General features: G+C 39.5%; 1 protein-coding gene across 3 annotated transcripts; it reads left to right on the top strand.

Annotated features, from left to right (window-relative positions):
• The first annotated feature begins 858 nt into the window (after positions 1–858).
• On the top strand, positions 859–21,983 carry WDR44 (WD repeat domain 44). Of its 3 annotated transcripts, none has more exons than XM_031594201.2 (20): positions 859–1,067; positions 5,310–5,343; positions 7,770–7,844; positions 8,322–8,952; positions 9,558–9,688; positions 9,783–9,875; positions 10,744–10,880; positions 11,491–11,574; positions 11,863–11,969; positions 12,928–13,079; positions 14,513–14,651; positions 14,747–14,811; positions 15,988–16,101; positions 17,326–17,448; positions 17,998–18,189; positions 18,352–18,453; positions 19,121–19,236; positions 19,527–19,654; positions 20,360–20,491; positions 20,881–21,982. In XM_031594201.2, the coding sequence occupies exons 1-20, from the start codon at positions 991–993 to the stop codon at positions 20,973–20,975; spliced, it is 2,727 nt and encodes a 908-aa protein (XP_031450061.1). In that variant the 5' UTR covers positions 859–990; the 3' UTR covers positions 20,976–21,982. The 3 variants fall into 3 exon arrangements, with proteins under 3 accessions (XP_031450061.1, XP_090006509.1, XP_090006510.1); XM_090150383.1 differs by lacking the exon at positions 859–1,067 and adding an exon at positions 2,201–2,260 and having other exon boundaries at positions 20,881–21,983; XM_090150384.1 differs by lacking the exon at positions 859–1,067 and adding an exon at positions 3,930–4,331 and having other exon boundaries at positions 20,881–21,983.
• The last annotated feature ends 469 nt before the right edge of the window (positions 21,984–22,452 follow it).

Here is a 22,452-nt window from a genome sequence, read left to right as displayed (position 1 = left end):
CTCTGTCTTCTGTTTCTCACTCACTGTCACCTCGATTCTGGTTTCCCTATGGTCAGGAAACACTCAGACTTTCTCCTTGCTCTTTTCCCCATCCATTTTCTTGTCCCCATTAACTGGGTGTTTGGGCAGCATTTAACAACGACACTCACTAACAGTACCTCATTTATCAACCTCCACTTGCACACCACCTAACAGTCACAGGGAGTGTTGCTTTTGCAGCAGCACAATGAACACTGAAAGAACACTGGTGAGACACAAGGTGCAAGCAGTGCTGAGCCTGATGCTCTGAAGCCATGAGCTCCTGGATAGGCTCTGCCTACCTCCCCCATACCCTGCGTGACGCAGGAGCTCAGGGACAACCACATACAGGTATGTCTCTCCTATAGTGTTTATTAATGTGGGCCTGGATGGAGGCCAGCAGGATGGCCAGGTTAGGGCAGACCTCTATAGCGTTGTAAGGCAGACCTCCATAGTGTTGTAAGGCAGACCTCATAGCACTGTAAGGCAGGTCTCCATAGCCTTGTAAGGCAGACCTCCATAGCCTTGTAAGGCAAGCCTCATAGCACTATAAGGCAGACCTCCATAGCCTTCTAAGGCAGACCTCCATGGCCTTCTAAGGCAGGCCTCCATAGCTTTGTAAGGCAGATCTCATAGCACTGTAAGGCAGACCTCATAGCACTGTAAGGCAGGCCTCCACAGCCTTGTAAGACAGGCCTCCGTAGCGCTGTAAGGCAGGCCCCATAGCGTTAGCGCAAGACGCTGCGCACAGCAGCTCCTCAAGGGGGCGCCTGCCGTCACGCGGCTTCCGCTCCTCTCCCTCACTTCCGCTCCCCTCCCGCACTTCCGCCCGGCAGGGGGCGGTGCCGTCGCTGCTCTCGCGAGAGCTTCTCGGCCCCCGCCTGCCCGTCCCGTCCTGCCCGGACGTGGCCGCGGCCCCGCAGCTCAGCGCTGCCGGCGGCTCAGCCCAGCGCGGTGCGGCCCGGCTGCGCCATGGCCTCCGACAGCGACACCGAGGAGTTCTACGACGCTCCCGAAGACGTGCACTTAGCGGCCGCCTCCCCCGCGCCGTGAGTCCCGTGCGGCCGCCGCCCTGCCCTCCCCTCTTCTCCCCTGCCCTGCCCTCCCTCGGCTCGGCTCTGGGGGAGGCGCACAGCGGGTGTTGGGGCAGCGCGGTGGGGGGGGGATAGCCGAAACCGAGAGGCTGTGGGGAGACGGGGCGGCTGGCGGGGCTGGCATTGTTGTTATCACGCTGGGATGAGGCGAACCGTGTCTGGGAGGGATGTGCGGCGGTGTGATCTGTGCTGATAGCTCAAATCCTCCTTTAGTGACGGAAAGATGTGTTTTTTCTGGTACAGAACGAGCAACAGGGCTTCTCCAGCACCGGGCTCGCTTTTCCTGTCTTTTAAACAACTTCAGGTGCACTGTGTCTTTCGTTTCTAATGGCGTTGCCTGGATGTTAAGTATCGAGGGTTCTGAGCTGCGTTTTATAGCACAGCCTCCCGCGCCTGTTAGCTCAAAGCTGCCTCACTATGTTGTTTTCATTAGCCAAACACGCTCCCTCTTTTGGGATGGTAAATATCTTTCTGGTTTTGTGCTCTATGGGTTGTATCAGCTCTGGTTTTTCAGGCAGCCCGGACCAAACCTCTCCACGGTTTGACCTTGCAGGATGAGGTGCCACGTAGCTCAGCGAAGCAACGAGACACGGGTTGTGGGATCCATCCATTGGAGCTTTAATAATTGACCAGGGGTTTATTTGAATCTGTATAAATGGCTCCTGGGTGCCTTGAACAAGGGAAGGGCTGGGTTTGAATCATATCATAGACTGGCCTGGGTTGAAAAGGACCACAATGACCATGTAGTTTCAACCCCCCCCTGCTATGTGCAGGGTCACCAACCAGCAGACCAGGCTGCCCAGAGCCACATCCAGCCTGGCCTTGACTGCTTACAGGGATGGGGTATCCACAACCTCCTTGGGCAACCTGTTCCAGTGCCTCACCACCCTCTGTGAGAAAAACTTCCCCTGCATCCTCACACATAGCAAAGCTTTTCTTAGCTTTTTAAGTAGCCTGGTAAAAAATGTGCCTTGGCATACAGTTCTGCAAGATGTAAGTAAGATGAATTAACAGCATGTTGTTACAGAAACGTGGTTATGCTCCAGCTTCTCACCTTGCCCAGATGCTAGTGATCACCAAATCCTTCTGAGTTGTCTTAACTCGGTAACTGAAAGCAGCTGAAAACAAGGGACAGCAAAACCTCTTCAGTAAGTTAAAATAGCTGCAGCCTGGGAGGATGGAGACAGGGTAGGGTGAAGATGTGTGGGATTTGTGGCTAAAAGCAGAAGTGGGAAGCAGGAAACATCCATTTTTTGGTAAAAGTGAGCCATTAAATCTGTCCCAGCTCCATATCTTACCTTTTATTTGCTATAAATAAAGCTGTCTGTCTGAACTTGCAAGTTTCCCCCACCTGTATTAAGTAGGTCTTGCTATGGAATAAGTTAAAAGAAATTAAAACAAGTTCTTTTTTTTCCCTGTTGCCCTTCCATAGCCTATAAGAATGCATCATTGGCTCAGATCGATGGCATCAAGTAAGGAGATCTCAGAGGGCTTAGTTTGCAATACAGATACTGAGTCTGTCATTGTCTGATATTCAGTCTGTACTAACAACATGTAGAGGCTGTTTTCTCTAAATAAGTTTTGGAATTTCCTGAGAGCTAATTTCACATTTACATTGGATGCTTCTTGGAAGCAGGCTTGTAGATTGCAGTTCTGACATGTATACATGTGTAATGGCACTGAGTTGGGACCCATAAAATAGTGAAAGCCTTGTAAGAGGAAGGGCAACTGAAAAGGCTGTGTTAGTATTTGCATTTTGAGTTATTTCCTTACACATTCATGTTCTGATGATCAGCAAAAATACATAGGAATATATATATTTTGCAGCATACACTATAAACAGCTTTTTGCAAAGTAGTGCAGATAGATTTGCTTTCATTATAAGTGTGTTTTCTAGTTTCCTCCCCACTGCCCTGCATGGGGAAGTTTAATAATTGCTCATCTAGAAATTCTGAAGTGGTGACTTTGCTCTTTGGTTGTTTTACTCATTACTGCTGTGATGTGTGAGAGTGGAATTTTCAATTTATATGGAAGCTCCCAGTTCCCACTCCTAAGTCAGTAACTACCAATGATCAAATCTGTCTCTGAAGGAAAGCACCATATCCTTAAGTATGTGTATAACTGGTAGTTTGTAAGGATTAATTAACAAAAATGACAGAATTAGTTACAGAATGTCATGTGATAATTGGCTGAGATAGCTCTCCTGAATTGATGATGTGTGTGAGCTGAAGTGTGCTGAAATAAAATGTTTGGAGACTTCTCTGCTGCCTGTGGTGAGGCCTACATCCTTCCCTTCTGCTGCAGGTGAACTGCTTTTGGTATGATGTATGGACATCTTATTGTTTACTAGGTCCAAAGCAATGTCTGTTTCTATAAGCATCCTAGGAAAAAAGATCTAGGTGCCAGTGTAGCCAGTCAGTGAAGGCATCTATTGGTCCTGTGGTCATTGGAGTGGGGGTGGAGAGGCAGTGTGGCAGAAAACATCCTGATTTAACCTTTGTCACTCCACTGTCAAAAAGCTGTAACTGAGAAAAGGTCAAGGAAAAAACCTCAGAAATCATTATAGGCGTGAAGGAGGATGGCAGTTGTGAGAGAAGAACATGAAATGAGGCACTCTTGTTTGGATGCAGGTGCATGACTCACTTTATAAAGAAACACGGTTCACCTACTGTGTAATGAAGAATTACTAAATATTACAGTCTGAGTGGGTACTGCACTAGAGCTACTAGTGAGAGAGTGGCCTCCTTTAGGCTGGTCAGTATTGGGATGAGTTCTGCAGCTGAATAAATACAAAGATCTTGAAGTGTTTATTTGGCATTCAGATTAATCAGACCTGTGCTGTTTGTGCAGGTGAAATAGGAATTTTCTTCCACTATTGCCCAATCTTTGTGGGTAACTTTTAACACCTCTCTTTGTTAAACTGATGTTACTGGTGGTGTCACATAAGGATACTGAAGTTAAAAGCGTTTTACTTGAAATGCAATCTGCAAAATCTATTATAATATATTGTAGTGGAAATGCTAAGTCATGACTTGAAGCAGTGATGGAGCACCTGGTGGAAGGCAGGGCCAACCCAGTGGAGTTCAGGTGTATGTAATGTACCTGAGTGAATGGAAGGGCTGGAGCCAGGATCCACCCCTCACAGCCCTCATGTAAGTGTTGGCAGTGGAGATGAGGGCATCTTGCTGGAAATCACTGCATGCCTGATGCCTTGTGAAGGTGAGCAGCTTCTTTCCTTTGTTTCTGTGCCCACAGCTGTTGCATTTGAGCAAATCCTCACTTGCTGCAGCCTGGGGCCTTGCTGCTCTGCTATCATTGCTGTGCTTTCCATTGTGTTACAAATATATAATCCCATCATCTACTGAGCAATCCTATGTGAAAACAGAACCAAGTTTTTGTGCTCTTCTGTGTTGTGTCAGAGCATCAGTGTGGGATGCTTCTTTGTTGAGTGCAGATTTTCCACAAAGCTGAGTATGTGAAAGTTAAGGAATTTGGGAAGGGCAGCTACATTGTTTGAACCTCATGCTGTGTGTTACTAGTGAGGGAGTGATGTGCCTGCAGCAGAAGGGAGTGTGCTGGTAGCTGGCAAGTGTTGTGATAGGACAAGTGCTGTGATAGGAAACTGTATGATCTTGTCATCAAAATAAGACTCAGTGTTTAAATATCTAACAGCATTCGGAGAATCTTGCTGAGACTGCAAGTTTGGGATATAGTGAAAGTTGACAGTTCACTGATTGGTTTACGTGGTGACCTAACGAGAAGTAATTATATGATGCCAGTCCCCAAAGATACCTTCTTTTTTTGTGTAATTAGTGAAATGAGAGCTTGTCTCCAAGTGGATGCTAATGCATCCAGACTGTATCAGGGTATGCATTACGTGTAATGGGAAATGATTTTAAATGTGTGCTTGGAGTAACATCAGTATATTAGAAAAGGATGACAGAAATATGGTTTCTGGAAGCTGGAGCTGTCAGGGATTGGAGAATCTCCAGTGGGTTTGTGACAGACAGAAGGGCACTTAACTCTCTTTGGAGTGTTCTGTATAAAGGAGCAGTGTATCAGAAGCATTCACTGCTTGTCTGAATCATTAAGTATACCTCATTGTAAAGGAAGACCATTAAAACTGTTTAATGCAAAGCTTACTGTTGAGATTTCTTTCCTGGAGCTCTGCATAAATCTGTCTTCTCTTTCTAACAGGTCACCATCAAAGGTTGGATCCTTTGTATTGAAGGTGAGTTTCTTAAAATCAGTCAGATGTAAGCATTTCTACTTAATGTAGGTGTAGTGTGGCAGTCATGACATTCCTTGAGGAATGATAAGTTTTCTTTGCTGTGGGGAGCAAATGTTCTGCTTGTGTCTCTTGATGTTCCAGCTTTTAGGGAACCTTAACATGTCTTGAAGCTAATTTAATTCTAAAAATGAAATTTGCAAATTAATTGAGCTGTACTTGACTGCTAGACTATCCTCTTTCAGATTTGTGAATAGGAAGCACGTTTCCATGGGACTTGTTTTTTTTGGGGTCCTGGTTTATCTGAAACACTGACTTACTCCTTTCAGTCTTCAAAGTAAGAAAAATCTGTGTGTGTACTGCAGGTGACGTGAAAATACAACACTATATTTAGCTGATGGAGATGGCATTGCCACTTCCTACACAAGTAATTGGTGTGCTGCATCTGTGCACAGCGACAGTCAGCTGACACCTGTTAAATAAGTAAGGAGTTGAATATTGTACAAATATCACTGGTTTTCTGGTCTCCAAAGAGCCAGCAGTGATACTTGTGCAACGCTTAGATGGAATAAAGAAGGCTCAATGTTTTGTCCTGATAAATCAAATGCTACATTTGTCAGCACTACTTGAAAGTAGGTGGTAGCTTCCTCTCTTAAGCTGCCAGCAAATCAGTCATCTTTTTACAGTGATACCAGCTCCTATGGCATCTCTAGTGGAGCAGCCAACTATTTTGTGTTCTACTTAACACTTTAAACATGTAACATCCCTTTAACAATAAACCTTTCAAGAAATGTAGCTGTCACTCTGACTAAGCTCGGTGCAACCAAGCTAACTTGAATGTCTTGGTAATGAAAATCCTCTGTGTTTCAGTCAACAAGTTTTACATGCTGCTTACAGCTCTTCCTATTTTTTAAGTATTGTCCTAAGTCACTGTTTTTGAAGCTGAAACACTGTTCTCTCTCTGCCTGGTACTGTATCAGTTCTCTGAATGTGTGACTAATGGTATAGTTTGCCTTGGAGTGGGTAAGAAAGATTCCTGAAGTCCAAAGTTTAACAGGTGTGTGAGATTAAGTCAACAAAATTAGAAATTAATGTAATGGGTTACTGTAGGCACTGATTGCTCTTAAATTCTTAAGTAGTGTCTTTGAAGGTAAAGGGTGATAAAACAAAAATAGAACTTCTATTTAGAATAGAAAAAACTGTATGGAAGGTGGCAGAGGAGTGGACAGAGAGGAATAAGATTTTAATAATTGCAGCTGTCCCTGCACAGTAGGGAGGAGGAGGAGAACAGTGATTCTGTATCTCTGCTCAGGGAGTCAGCCAAGACTTTCTGAACAGGTGTTGGCTTATTTGGTAAATTCAAGCCAGCCACAAAAAGTCTTTTTGTGAGACTGCTCCATTAGCCAGAAGGATTACGTATCCCTTTCAGCATTGGGGTTTCTATCAGATTCCCCTTTAGGCACTGCTCTAGGCAGTGTCGTCAGTACTTCATGTCAACAGGATGCATGTGATGTGCAATAGACCATATTAACTGAGGTTAAATTAGGCTTCTGGTTAAAGCAGTAACCTCTGTGGTGTCAACTGCTTGCTTTCCTGAGCATAAGATTGCTCAGAAATTGACGAATCCTTTCACTCAGAGCTGGGATGTTTTCAGTGTTAAGCCTCTCTATAGATGCACGTACCTGATATACCCGGTGTCTGTTGTTTCTGGAGCTGCTTATCCATAAGTATGATTGGTTAAATATTTTATTATGCAAGGTTTAAGACTCTTGCAAGGACTTAATAAATTATTTTGGCACAACCCCCTTTACTGAATTATTTTTATTCCTTGTTTAACAGGCTGTGCCAAAGTGGTGTTGCAGTTTGTACATTTCTAAACTACACTTAAATTGAAAACTAATAATGTTTCTGTTGTAACTGGTGATAAAGCAGTTCTTGCATCTTTTCCCACAACCTGACAAAGAGCAAAGTATGTTTATGTATCTTTTCTTTGCTCCAGATTCTTAAACATGTATGTTTGTCTAATCTTCGTGATACCTTTGGTTTTATTTTAGTTGAGGCTGAAATCTTTTAAAGACATAGAACTTAGGTCATTTATAAAATCCATCATTTTCCAAGTAAGATATATTTGTCTTGGAGTCTTTCATCAGATTTCTGTGCATTACAACACAAGCAAGCAGAAGGTTGAATACCAAATGTTGAATTGCCTTTTGTTTAGCAGTGAGCATGCTGATTTTGTGTGTGTCAGTGTGAAATAATCTTCGTGTGTACTGTGTATTACTTCTGCCAGATAGATACTTATTCCGTAATGGATGAATATTTTTATGTGGCAGCATTATTTTCCTTTATGCTTAATGCAGTTTCTTCAAGCTGTAAGTAATCTTACTCAAGACCTTCTCACTACTGTCTTCCTATATGTTTTTTCACAGGATGTGGACAGCAAGCTGCACAAGGCTGGAAATGAAACCTTTGTACAAGAAATGAAGCAAGATGATTCAAAAGAGGTTAGTTATGCTTCTTTACACTTCCATCCTCACATTGGAAATATGGAATAACACTAATGAGTTGTCATGCAAAAAGTAACAGAATGTGTGACTCTTGTTAGTGAGAATATTTGCCTAAAGGGTGAACATCAAGCAAAAGTATTCTAAAAACATATTTAAGATTTGCTAGCATTGAATTGCATAGGATCTTATATACTGGTATGTGAAATCTCAGACAGCTGAACAACTTTTGATGCAGAAATAATTGTCTCTCAAATTAAAGAGAAAAGAAAATTACTCATTTTGTTTCATTGTCCAGATGCACCTATTCCTTCATCTATGTTCTGGTCTCCAGAATTTTAGTCAAAATATGTTTTGTATACAAAGTAACTCCTCAATGAAGAATTCTTTTGTTTATTGTACAAACTGTATGGTAAGTGTTCCCCAGAAGTACCTACTGTTTAACAGTACAGTGTTGTTTTTAAATTATTTCCTTAGATTATTGACAGTATTATAGAAGAAAGCCAGAAAGCACAGCAACTAGATGATGATTCTTTAGCTTCTAGAGGGAAAGGACTGACTGTTCCAACTTCAGATGCAAATGCTTGGATTGCTGGTGCAGGTATCATTAATAACATTCCAGAAGTACTAGCAACTAAAGCTTCATTACAAGAAGATCCAAGTGAACCAGTGCATCAGAGTGTGTGTGAGGACAGTGAGTTGGAATCTGGGAGGCCTTTATTTACTTCTGAGGAACAGGAAACTGATAAACTAACAAAAGTAACAAATACAACTGACCATAAAAAGGATGAAACTGAAGCACAAGAAGAAACATCAAAAGATGAGGACATAACTGACAAGAAAGAGGCTAATACTTTAGAACAAGGGACTTCAGATTTATCTACCAAAGACCTTCCTACAACAGAAGAAATGCCTCCAGCAAAACCACCAAGGCAGCTTACTGTGGAACCTGATATTGTTGCTAGCACAAAGAAGCCTGTTCCAGCACGGCCACCGCCTCCAACAAACGTTCCTCCTCCAAGACCACCACCACCTGCACGGCCCGCTCCACCACCCCGGAAAAAAAAGAGTGAGCTGGATTTTGAAGTACAAAAACCTGTTTTAGAAGGCAAGTCATTTATTTAACTGGCTTCAGCTATTTTTGTGTTCTCAGTGAAGAGTTGCTTGATCTTGTGCTTTCAGTGTAGTTGACCTGTAAGCAGAGAAAAGCTTTAACAGTTCCAACTTCTTATAGTGTAAAAAAAAAAAAAAGCCTTTTGCATTACAAATGCTTCTAATTCTTGGTCTCTTGCAAACTAACGCATTTTACCAAAAGAGCTACTTCTGCAGGAAGGAGAATTGGCCATACCAATGCAGAAGCTAAGGAAAGAAAAGAGACTTCAAATGAAGTATCTTTTGTCTCTATTAGGTTACAAATACAAGTCAAGGTGTAGGCTGAGGACTCATGAAAATGAGTATCCTGGGTTACTAGGAAAATAACCAAAAGAGGAAAAACAATTTGTTAGCAAAATTGAAGAAGACCAAGTGTGAAATCACACCTATGCTTCTAGCTACATATGAAATATATAGTTGTTAGGACAGATTTAGTGGTGGTTGATTGGAAAAAAAACAAAAAAAAAAACAATGAACAGAAAGTTGTCAGATAATGTCAGATCTCCAGTAATCTCTGTAGCCTGTCTGTGGTTCTTCTTACTAATATGAATCTCCTTTCAGTTCCTCGAGAGAATTTCACAGCTGGTGGTCTTTTAACTCCAAGTGCAGTGACAGAGGTCATGCCCAAGGATTCTCAGCCTTCTTTGGATTTGGCAAGTGCAACTAGCGGAGATAAAATAGTCACTGCACAGGTATTGGGAAATGGCTTCAACTCTGAGAATCACCGTAACATTTTCTGTCATTCCATTGTTAGAGATTATGTATCTTCTGTCTGCAAAATTTCAGGAAAATGGAAAAGCAGCTGATGGCCAAACAACGAATGAAGTACTTGGACCACAAAGACCCAGATCTAATTCTGGAAGAGAACTCACAGATGAGGTATTAATAAAAGTGATCTGTATATAGTACTTTTTTCTGCTTGCTTCTTCCAGTCTGCTGAGTTAATAGCAGTATTCACACCTTGCTTTTGCCCTCTGACCTGCTATAAGCTGTGGCCAGAGGCTCAGATAGAAGGGATGGCATGCTGGCTTTGTCCATGTAAGGACTTTGTGGTTCTTGAATCATTTGGAGTAGTAGTGTTTACAAGCATGAGCTGTTGTGGATCTGGGATGCTGTGAATTTGTGCTTGTAGCTATGCAAACACATTGTAAGGTTAGTGTGAGGTAATGTTAGCAAAGTTGATAATTTTTTTCTGCACAGAAAACAGGAAGAAGTCAGCAACAAGAGAATGACTTTCCTAATATTGAGAAGTAATTTATTCAGTTAATAACTTCAGTTTATCCTAGTGATGTTATCAAACTGTTGTCAGCTTACTATTGCTCAACAGGTGTATTCGTGTTCCAAAAAAACCCATTTCTGTTGTACTTGATAGGTTTAAGTACTCTTTATGTGTAGGCAGAGGTTTTTTGCCTAAATCTGCTAAAATACCTGAAAGGGAGATGCTTCAGAATAATTTTATTATGTATGTTTGATCTTAGCACAGCATGCATCAGGTAGTGTCTGATGATTATATGGCTGCGTTTCTGCTCTGTCAAAGCTTGTGATGACATGTAATTATTTATCTGTGTGTAGTGCTGTGTAACATTTGTAATAACATGCTGACAGCAAGATTAGCTTGAACTTTGTAAAATACAGTGAAGAACATGATCTCTCACTACTGTAAATAATCTGTAAGACCGCATGATTTCTGTTTTGCTTTTGATGCCTATTTGAGTCATCTTGACTTCACACCATATTTTTTCCATAGGAAATTCTAGCAAGTGTAATGATAAAAAACCTTGACACAGGTGAAGAAATACCCCTGAGTTTGGCGGAAGAAAAGTTGCCAACAGGCATTAATCCTCTCACTTTGCATATCATGAGGAGAACTAAAGAATATGTCAGGTACGAATGATGATAGCTTTAACTCTTTCTAGTATTGTTTCTGTCAATTTTTTTTTTTTTGCATGCAGAGGACTCTTTGTGCAAGAGTCCCAGCCTGACTGTCTCTGATTTGCGTGTTTAATTCCCTGTTCTGTATGAACTGGGCTATTTATTGAGGTAACATAATTATTTATTGAATTTTTCTAATTTAACCAAAAGTTTATGATAGTACTGCAGTGTGTGCCTGTGGTCATTGTAGCTACTGCTGGAAGCTCTGTTCAGAGCTTTGGGCCTTTCTCATCTTTAAAACTGAATGTTTGTTGTTTTTTAAATTGAATTTTACATTTTACTGATCAGGAAATTATGTCAGCTTACAAACTGGACTTATTTCTAAGGCCTAAATTGATGCATATACATTAAAAAAAATAGGGTTTTTTTTGCACTGCTGTTTTAAATAAAAGTTCACTTCCATAGAACTGTCTCTTTGGCATCTAGGATGTATATGCAGTTTTACTATTGAGATTCCTAAAAAATGAAAGACCTGTTTTATCATTTGGTCCTACTTTACTGGTTTTTCACTGTTTAGATACAGTAAGATTTCATACTGAACAACAACTTCTGTATTTCCTAGTAATGACGCAGCACAGTCTGATGATGAAGACAAAATGCAGACACAACAGACAGATACTGATGGAGGGAGGTTAAAGCAGAAAACGTAAGATGCTGTTTCATGTCCTTATGAATAAATGTCAGGTTTCATTTTAAGCTGAAACTGCCCTTCTTAAATCCAAACAAGTTATTTAAGTGGTATCTGATATTACCTAAGCCTGTTTTTCTGCAGTAAAACTGAAGATTACATGACTGCTGGCAAATTAAATGCTTATTTTTAGAAACAGTAATGGAAAACAATAATACTGCATTTCAAATCAAAGCTACTGATTCGCAATAACAAAAAATAAGAATTTGCCACTATTGTGTTTAATAAATGCCCTTGCTTTTTAAGGACGCAGCTGAAAAAGTTCCTTGGCAAATCTGTAAAGCGAGCAAAGCACCTTGCTGAAGAATATGGGGAACGTGCTGTAAATAAAGTCAAGAGTGTTCGAGATGAAGGTCAGTGACATGATTTCTGTGCATTACCTCCCCACCCACCAAATAAGTCTGTTTATCCTTGGGCTTCTCAAATTCAGAGCTGGCTGAGGGGACGTACTGGTTTATGCTACCTGAGTACAGTTGGCTTCTTCAAGTTTGTAGCTTGGTAGGCATTCTGAGGTTACAAGGCTTGGTTTCTTTTGCAGCAGATATTGAGTTAACTTTTAGTTAAGCCAGTTGAATATTATGATTTTTACATTCAGATCTGGAAAGCTTTCTAACAGTATAACAGTCTTTCTTAAAGTGTTATTCCAACACAGTTAGAAGTTGGGATTTCCTTAATTGCTTTAACAAAGCCATTTGGCCTTCTGACAATCAATGCTCTATCCTCAGACAGCTGAAACTTCTGGTAGAAGTTTTTCTGAAAACAACTGAGTTGTCCCTTTGTTTCAGCAGTTTTCCAGACAGGAATCTAGTACTTAACTAGGCCAGTTTAACCACAGCCAGAGATACATAAGTGCCACTGAACTGCTGCACTTCAGGATCCTATGTTGCCACTAGCTTTTTGTCCCAGTTTTTCTGCAGTTCTCCTGCTTCCATGGGCAGTCCACCAAGCCCTTTCTGCATATTGTCAGAAGAAACCAGTATGATTAAATCTGTAATTTTCAGCATGCGTTAATTTGGCAGAAATTGTTATGTGCAGGATGTATTGAATGCAAAACCTGGTGCAATGTATGAAGGAAAAATGAAATAAAATTCATAGCAATTTGGGTGTTGAGTGTTTGGATGTACTGCAAACCAAAATTAGTGTAGGTGTATTTTTGGACCTTGATGCAACGTATTTTTGTTTTGCTTTAAGTTCTTACAGCTGTTTATCAAAATTTGCAAATTCAGGACTGATCTGCTACTGAAAGGTATTGGCACGTATTCTTGTTAGTAGAAAGTGTGCTTCAACATTCTGAATTTGTGTTCCCCTTAGTCTTCCATACGGATCAAGATGATCCTTCTTCCAGTGATGATGAAGGGATGCCGTATACAAGACCAGTTAAGTTCAAAGCAGCACATGGCTTCAAGGGACCTTATGATTTTGAACAAATTAAAGTTGTTCAGGATCTCAGTGGAGAGCATATGGTACGTCTTAGATTTCCTTTCCATTTTTGTTTTGTTGAATCTGTTCAGCCTAAAATTCAACTTTTAGACTTTATCTACTTGATGATCTTTGTACTTTTTCTGGAAGGGCAGTTCCATTCTGTGAAATTAGTATTCTGTCAAGAAATGAAAACTTGACTGGTTTGATCAAATTTTTCAGGGAAAAGAAAGGGGTAATCACATAATTGGGCATGAGAGATTCTCCACAAGTTTTTCTCAAAGGAGTTTGTGTTGCGTGATACTTGTTTTCATGATTTCTGTACCTAGAAATGTAAGCCAAAAACAGGCTATGATCCACTAACGGAAGTGAGCACAGAACAGCAAGTTTGACCCAGTCAACAGAAAATGAACTTATGTGCCTGTGAGAAATATAAACATAATTAATAAACTGAAATACTGGATGAGTTCTGCAGGCAAAAGTGGGGAGAGATTAATTGGGATGTGTGAACTGAAATGTTAAGGAAGGAAGAGACTGGAATGTGATATTTCCAAACAGGCAACTATGGTGAGCAGCAAAACCTCCCATCCATCACTGTTTGTAGTGCTGCACATTCACCTGTGGAGTCTGAAACTCATTCATTCTAGTATTTGACTCCCCAGGTACTTTCGCTGATAGCAGCTGTGACAACAATTGAAGCTGTCCCTCATCTTAAAGCGTTAGGCTGAGGATAATGGCATATAGCAGTCAGTTTCACTGGAGAGTTCAAACCTGACCTTCAAAACAAACATTTCCAATCCTGAAGACTGTGCATCTGTGTTAGTTTCTATTAAGCCAATAGTTGACTTCTTAAAGCCTAGGAAATTCCCCGTTAAGCATTTTAAAAGAGAGCTAGGTTGGTGTGGTCGAATACCTCGTATCTGGTCATTAAATAGCAAGGAGAAGGTGGAATACTGCTTGTGTGGTACTATGTTCTTATTGGTTGACAGTTTGGACTTTGCACTGGATAAAGATTTGTCACAAGCTTTGCAAAATCTTCACTTAATGTATATACATAGTACTTGTTTACAACAATTCTGGCACCCTAAACAAGCATGATTTCTCCAAAGGGAAAAAGTGAAATGATACCACAGCTTGAACTGACTTTAAGCACAGCTACAAATATTTGCTGCTTCTGCACATCGGTTCTGCCTTGCTAACCATTAGTAAGCATACCAGTTTCATGAAGAACACTGTGGTGGCACTGAGCTCTCTTTAAATCCTCACTTCTACAGCATTCTACCCTGTATGCTCTTTCAAACTATTTGCAAAACGTGTTATACTGTCCACCAGATTTAACCGTTACTTTTCAGTGCCTCAATCTGCAATTTGTTTTTGTGTATGTCCTGAATCACATCTGTTGACATTATATAAAAGTATTTTTTGTATTGAAAGGGTACTTTATGTAACTTAAACCACAATCTCTTTATTTGAACAGGGTGCTGTTTGGACAATGAAATTCTCTCACTGTGGTCGATTACTTGCGTCTGCAGGACAGGACAATGTAGTGAGAATATGGGTTTTAAAAAATGCTTTTGACTACTTCAATAATATGCGAATGAAATACAACACAGAAGGTAACTTTCCATATACTGCTAGAGTTCTAAAACATTAGAAATTCTACTGATGTAGGAGCTTAGTGCTGATTGTGGAGCTTCTCTATCTGTCCTAGGTCGTGTCTCACCTTCCCCATCTCAAGAGAGTCTCAATTCTTCAAAGTCTGATACTGATGCAGGGGTATGTACACTAGATATTGAGAAAGGAAGACATGGTTGCACTGTTCTCTAATGCCAGATCTTCATTGTTGCTTTATCCAAACACATTTTAAATAGTTCTTGGCCTGAGGCACAGACAAAATGTTTTGTCAATATTCTTTGGTCAAATACTGTTATCCCACGTATCTGGGAAGCAAGCAGGAAACAAGTCACTAAACTTAATACATTTTGTAGTCTGCCTTGCTTCACTGTGGCCTTCTGCAACTAACTTATCTTCCAGAGTAGATTTCTGAAAGAGGTACTGAAGGGGAAAAAACACTATTGAATTTCCTGGCATAGCGTTTTGCCTTCAGATCATTACTTATGGTTAACATCTAACTTCATGTTCTCTTTTCTGAGAAAGGCCAAGCTGAACAATAGCATACTCAGAAGGCTGGCAAAGCATGATGTTGTTTACACATCTGGATAGAATAAAATGGAACATCACAGACCAGAAGTATTAAGACATTGTTACTTGTGGAGCGTTCAGATACTTTCCTAATCTTGCCATTAAAATCAATGTGATCAGGATTTTTCTATTTTTGGTAGTGTAAAAGACAAATGATAAAACCAGGATTTAATTGTAGATCTTTAGCAGTAACATTATTTAATGCATGCTTTTGGTGGGGAGGGGGTATCTTCCTTACCTTTAGATAACTGCATGCCATGTACACCAGAGGTGTTTTTTTTAAAGCTATTTTTACATGAGCTTTTGTATGGGAAATTCTAGTTTTTGTTTTGCCACCTGTCTATGCTGAAAGGCCCTTTTGTTAGGAAGTTAGCGTTCTTGATGTGCATTGGAACACTGAAGCTTTAACTCATGATTTATTTTCTGCATTGAAATATACTTTTCAAATTTGGTGTACTTGATTCTAAAAGATTATCTTTGAACGTTTGATTAAATTGCTGTCAAGTTTATTCCATTGAATAAAAGCTGTATTGATGGACAGTGTGGAGCTGCTTGGTTTTGGTATTTCAAGATGTTTTACAGTCCATTTGTGCTTTTAAGTTACTGTGTTTATTAGTACAATGTTATTTTGTGTAGTTGATGAGTCCTTCAAATTGTTACCGGCCCTATGCTTCGTGTGAGTAGTAACTGCTTTCTTTTTTAAGTTTTCCAGCTAACGTTTTCTAATGTTTCTGTACCTTTATCTGATAGATTTGCAGTGGAGTTGATGAAGACCCAGATGATAAAAATGCCCCATTTCGTCAACGGCCATTCTGCAAATACAAAGGGCATACAGCAGATCTCCTTGATCTTTCCTGGTCTAAAGTAAGGCACCTTAATACAGGCTGCACAGTTCTCCTGTATTTTCATTGTTACATCAAATGCCATTAAAAATATATCTGAACAATACAAAACAATCATTGAACTTAAGAGAAAGGGTTTGCAGAAACATCACTTACTCCATCTAAAATAGCTGCAATAAAAGGAAGTAACTTCTTGGACTTCTCTAAGGTTTTTTTGTATCATTTTTTGATACTGAAGTTAAAATGTTTAGAGTTGGAGGAAAAGAATTTTCACTGAGCTATTTTGTAATTTCTGAGTTATGGTGCTATTGGCTTTTCTTCTTTATGCTTCACTGTTTTTATGCAGAGTGTACAGATTTTGAAAAACTACTGCAGAGAAGCATGTATTGAAACTAGAGAACTTCCTCGTACTTAACTATCAAAATTTTTCACACAAAGCTCATTTGGGTAATTCTCTGTATTGGAAGACTGTTGCTATTTTAAGAGTTCACTGTGGTTGAAGGATCTTAGGAGAAGCTCTTACCCTTTCTCTGAAACTTGTTGTGCTGATTTTTCTTGTAACTACTTTTCCAAGTTCTCGTTTCCACTGAGATTCTTCCAGAAAGAGTTTTATAACTGAGCTTTGGTGTTCTGGGCTTAAGGAAAGTACCACTCTGTAATGGTAATTTGGATAAAACATTCCTATCTGGAAAAGTAGAATGATGAACTTCATGGAAAGGGAGGAATTGATGAGACCTGTTTCCATTAGCATTTAGGATACCACACCAAAAGAAACTTGATTTCTGAAGAGTTGCCTTTCCTGAAACATGCTGTGAATAGATGGGGCTTTTCTTGTATTGGCCCATGAGAGTAGGCAGTCCTGATGGCATGCTGTTCTCTAAAGAAGCTTCAGAAATCTTCCCTGCAGTCCCACCTGAGTTTCTTCTGTAGCGGGGGGTGGGGAGCCTGTTAACATTTGTGTTATAGTGCATTACTGTTATAGTCAGTGTCCTAGAAATGTTGTGTTAAGGAAAATTGCAGCATCTCAGCAAGTTACATAATCTAGTGAAACAGTGTTAAATGGAAACTGGTAAATATATTCATCAGTGATGAAGCACGAGAGCTTTGTTGGGCTGATGCTTTTGTAGTTGCAAGAAAGTTGTACAAAGCATTATAATTCAAGCAAAAATGCATGGTATCAGATTGCTTCTGTGTTTTCTTTTACTTCTGTGCCTGTTACTAACCATGGATTCCTGTTGTTCCACAGAATTACTTCTTGCTTTCTTCTTCTATGGACAAAACTGTCCGTTTATGGCACATATCAAGAAGAGAATGTCTCTGTTGTTTCCAGCATATAGACTTTGTCACTGCTATAGCCTTCCATCCAAGGGTAAGTGTAATAGACTTGTTTCTTCCAGAGGCAGAATTTGAGATTCTTACCCCTTTATTTATAACTTTAAAAACACACTGAATAATAGTTTGTGTGGTTTAAAAGTATCCCATTGGATACTATTCCAGAACAGTGTTTTCATCTTCACTAAGCATCACTGAGAGTGTCCATGTTTCACCATTTGTAGGAATAAGGCAGAAAGTGGTCTGTAACAGTCTCTAACAACATCACAGCTGGCTTAGTTTGGAATAACTCAGCTGACAGGGTTAGTATTTCTGCAGCTTGTGTTTGGAAGAAAAAATGTAATTGTTGTAACAGTGAGCAATGCCTCCAGATTGAGGTACTTTGTTCTGAAGACTACATACGTGTAATATTTTCAGAAATTTGTCAGTAACTTTAATGCTGTCTTTTCAGTCATCATAAACTTCATAATCAACACATTTATGAGATTCTGCAAAGAAGTTTGGAAATTAGTTGGGATGGGTTTAAGGAAATATTTCTGGGCATACTTATAGCACAAGCAGAGAGTAATGCAGTGTGTCCTCTCAGGATGACAGGTACTTCTTAAGTGGATCACTGGATGGGAAACTCCGACTCTGGAACATTCCTGACAAAAAAGTGGCATTATGGAATGAAGTGGATGGGCAGACAAAATTGATCACAGCTGCCAACTTCTGTCAGAATGGCAAATATGCAGTAATAGGTACATATGATGGAAGATGCATCTTCTATGACACAGAGGTAAGAGAGTTTTTGAGATTTTCTCATATTAAGCAATAAAGATTGAAAAGTCATGGTTGTTATTTAAGTATCAAGAGACAAAACCTGTTAGAATCTGAAGCAAAATAGGTAAAAACTTCAAATCAAATTATTTGAAATAAACATTTTTAAATTTCTTTTCAGCACTTGAAGTACCATACACAAATACATGTACGTTCTACCAGAGGCCGAAATAGAGTTGGAAGAAAAATTACTGGCATTGAACCCTTGCCTGGGGAGAATAAGGTACTGTATTTCAGTAAAAGCTTGACTTGATATTGGAGTCTTGCATTTATATCTAATGCTCATTAAGTTTGTTTTGTTTCCTCAGCTAACCTTTGTTTACCATAATCAACTTAAATCAGGATTCTTCTTCCTCTCCTAAGATGAAATTGCTTTTGCCTATTTTGCATTGCAGAGTACTGTCTAGTGGTAAAAAATATATTTAGTGATACTCTGATTAATGTAAAGCTGAGAAAATGTTTATAGATTAAATGGCATTCAGTGAAGATTTCTTTGGCGTAATTAATGTCTCCAAATTTAATACTCATTTGGAAACATTCTTCATTCTTCACCCTGGAGGTGTTCAAGGCCAGGTTGGATGGGGCCCTGAGCAGCATGGTCCAGTATTAAATGTGGAGGTTGGCAGCCCTGCCTGTGGAAGGGAGCTGGAGCTGATGATCCTTGTGGATCCTTCCAACCCAAGCCATTCTATGATTTGTACAGAAGCTGAAAAAATGCTGAGAGCTCAAGGCAGATATTCAAAAAAGTGTACTCTATTATTTGGAATCAGTCCTTTTGCTTGGTTTTGCTCTGAACTGAAGTTGTGAGTTGAAAGATGGAGAATGAACTCTGCTCCTTCTTAGACATGCTAACTGCTTCCACTTCTAATTTTTCTTTCATTTCTTTCTAGATACTGGTGACATCTAATGATTCCAGAATTAGATTGTATGACCTAAGAGATCTGTCTTTATCTATGAAATACAAAGGTTACGTCAACAGCAGCAGCCAAATCAAAGCCAGCTTTAGGTAAGACAGTATTTATGGCAAAGCAGTTGTTGAATTTTGGAGGTACCATGGATGAAGTACAGAGGTTTTTGTTTGAATAATCAGTATACCTTGGTACAAATCTGAGCCTCTGAGATGTCTTATAGCTCAGAATACAAAGGTAACTGAAGACTGTAATTCTATGAGAAGATTCTATAAATTGTGAACTTAGTCTGACTGCACTTGCGAAGCTGCAGGTCATCTGAAGAGCCACTGTAATGTTTTCTTGAGCATCCAATGAAAGTGACGTTTTTCCTTCTTTCTATCTTAAGCCATGACTTTACATACATTGTAAGTGGTTCAGAAGACAAATATGTTTATATTTGGAGTACCTACCATGACTTGAGCAAGTTTACGTCTGTAAGGAGAGACCGTAATGACTTCTGGGAAGGCATTAAAGGTAAGAAGTCAATTATTTTATCAAAGACTTTAAAAAAAATAAAAAACTGGAAGACAAATATTTTTCTGAGCAGTATTGTTCATTTAGTTTGAACAAATTATTAACATTATAAAGCAAGTTGCATTGTAATTTTTGGGTTCTTAATAAGTGGACTCAAAAACCTGATCCTCAGGAAACATGCGTGCAATTAGGATGCATGATTGGGATGGCAAGAGATGATGTGGCTTGGAGCTTTTCCAGCTTCAGTCAGATTCTGAATGAATGCCATGTTTCACTGGCAGAGTTGAGTTGTGTAAGTATGTAATCAAAACACTTATCAGCCCTTAGATCCCTTATGGAAAAGTGACTTCAAAAACAGATGTAAACATTTATTTACTTTTTTTGTCATGTAATGAATCAAAAAGAGCAACTCTTCTGTTTATCCAGCCTCATCACCACTCAATGCACAGGGTTCTTTTGGGAAATGCAGGCAGTGTTTATATCAGATGTGCTCTGGAACTCTTGCTAATTAGCTTTGGGTGCTTACAGGAGCTTCAGAGGTCGTCAAAGTTGTAAAACAATGATAATTGTTCCTTGAATGATGAATTTACTTAGTGCTGCTAACACTGATATTCTTGGGTGCTTACTAAAACGTATGCCTGCTGTTCTTGTAAAATGAACAATCCCTTGAAACAAGGTAATCAAAATTGGATTGTCTTTCTGAAGCACACAATGCTGTGGTCACCTCTGCGATTTTTGCTCCCAATCCTGGCTTGATGGTGTCACTGGAAACTTCTGATAAGCAAGATGCTGAAAGTAAAGGAGAAGATTCTGAAACAGCAGATACCATTCCCTCTGGTAGGTATTAAAATGGCCTCTGCTTGATACCATAATATGAGAATACTTTCAATGTGGGAGGGAGGCTTCTTTGGAAGAGAAGTCATTGCAAGGGGCGTGAATGTTCTGGACATCTTGGCTGCTATTACAATGCAAAAATCCCAGAACAGGAAGTGAGGGATGTAATTGTTGCCCTGTGTATTTTGGCAGTATTCTTGTTAACTTGAGCTCTTAGGAGGTACAGCTCTAGCTTGTATATAATGTAAAAGTCCCTTTCTTAGAAATGCAGATGTTTCTTGAAGAAATGGTTACATAATAAGAATGTGCTGGAGGAAGAAAAATGTCAGCGATTCTTTTAATGAGAGCTTGATTCATTTTAAAGAAGTAACAGATTATTCTCTTTCTTTAAGGAGCACTGAAGACAGATCACACAGAAGTACTTTTATCGGCTGACTTCACTGGAGCAATCAAAGTCTTCATTAACAAAAAGAAATGTGTATCTTAATTGTTTTGCAACTGACAGTATAAAACCATGGTACTGTGGGATTAAAATTCCATAAATAATGTGGGCAAAAGCAGAGTATCTAATATAATAATGTTACAGGCTGATTTATTTTTAAAATCTTTATTTTATGGCTACTCAAATATTGGATGCTTGGAAAGCAGTGTCTACCTAATTAACACTTTGGCTTGTAGAATAGAAGGGAATGTGTAAGAATAATGCTGCCAAACATTAGACTCTAAACTTTCTGAAAAGAGGTATTTTGCAATGTCATTGTGAACCTGTACAGGTTTCTGCACGAAAACATCTTCACATCTGTGTGTGCCTTTTGGTTACATGCTCTAAGTTGAAAATGTGTTGGAGATTTTGGTGGCTCTTGTGGCCACTGGGTGTGGGGGGTGGGGAAGATGGAGGAATGGCTGGAAAAATGCTGAATGATTCGGTCTGATCGTTGCACAAAACTCCATTTGAGAAAGATGTTGAATTTGTAGTAGCTATTGTTCAGAGTTTTAAGTTATGCAAGTTTTTTGATGGGTCAGCAACAATGTGTAAATGTTTTTATAAATTTCTCAACTTCAGGACGTGAAATTTTTTGTTGTCTTTTAAGTGTTGTGGACTTTAGATTCCTTTCTTATATATAATTTTTTGCACACTGGAGCACAATACTTGTGTAAAGAATTCTCTCATTCCTTGTTCATGGGCACCAGGATACGTTCACCTTCCAGATAAAATTAAGCTGCATTAGAAAGTTCTTATATTTTACAACTATGTAAAATAAACTGTTTACATTTTTTTAAGCATTGTAGCTTAAAGTTTTAAGTTCTTGTTTGTTTGTTTAGTGCTACTGAATTTTGGAAGTCTTTGTAAATATTCATATAAAACACCTATGAAGTAACATTCTGGGCACCCTAGCCCATGAAATGTTATTGATGGTCAAGTGTTTCAGAGAAAAAAATGTCATTAAACTTGGTCACACACTTGGAAAGTGTTGCTTCTTTTCCATTTTGATTCCTATATTTGCCATTTGTCTAAATAGTGTTGGCTGCTTTGTGAGATCATTGGTTTTGTGTGCTCATTTTTCTTTTTAGTTCTGTTTTGTCCCATCCTGTCACTTTTTTAACAGCTCTGTCATGGGGAATGGAGTACTGGGACTAGCTGTGGAGCAGAATGGAGTGTAGCTGTACAACAATCTGATGTAAGGAGGAGATTTCAGAAGCGTGTAAAGATTCCTGTTGTTGCCATTAGTGAGAGAATGAAAATATGGAAAATCAGGGAATTGGTCCCACTGTCTTAATTCTTTTTTTCTCAGATGATGGTGTATCGGCTTGAACATGAAAGGGAATTGCAAGGGATGTATTGTCCAACAAAATAAATACAAAAATGCTGTGTGCTTTAGGAAATTCACAGTTGACACTTGGAGTAAGTATAGCTCATGGATCTGAAAATTCCTGTATACACGAGGCAGAAGCAAACTCTTGAG

The sequence above is a fragment of the Phasianus colchicus genome, chromosome 14 (assembly GCF_987193195.1).
Source record: "Phasianus colchicus chromosome 14, bPhaCol1.hap1.1, whole genome shotgun sequence".
Taxonomy (NCBI): domain Eukaryota; kingdom Metazoa; phylum Chordata; class Aves; order Galliformes; family Phasianidae; genus Phasianus; species Phasianus colchicus.
This window is presented reverse-complemented; position numbering and strand designations above follow the sequence as displayed.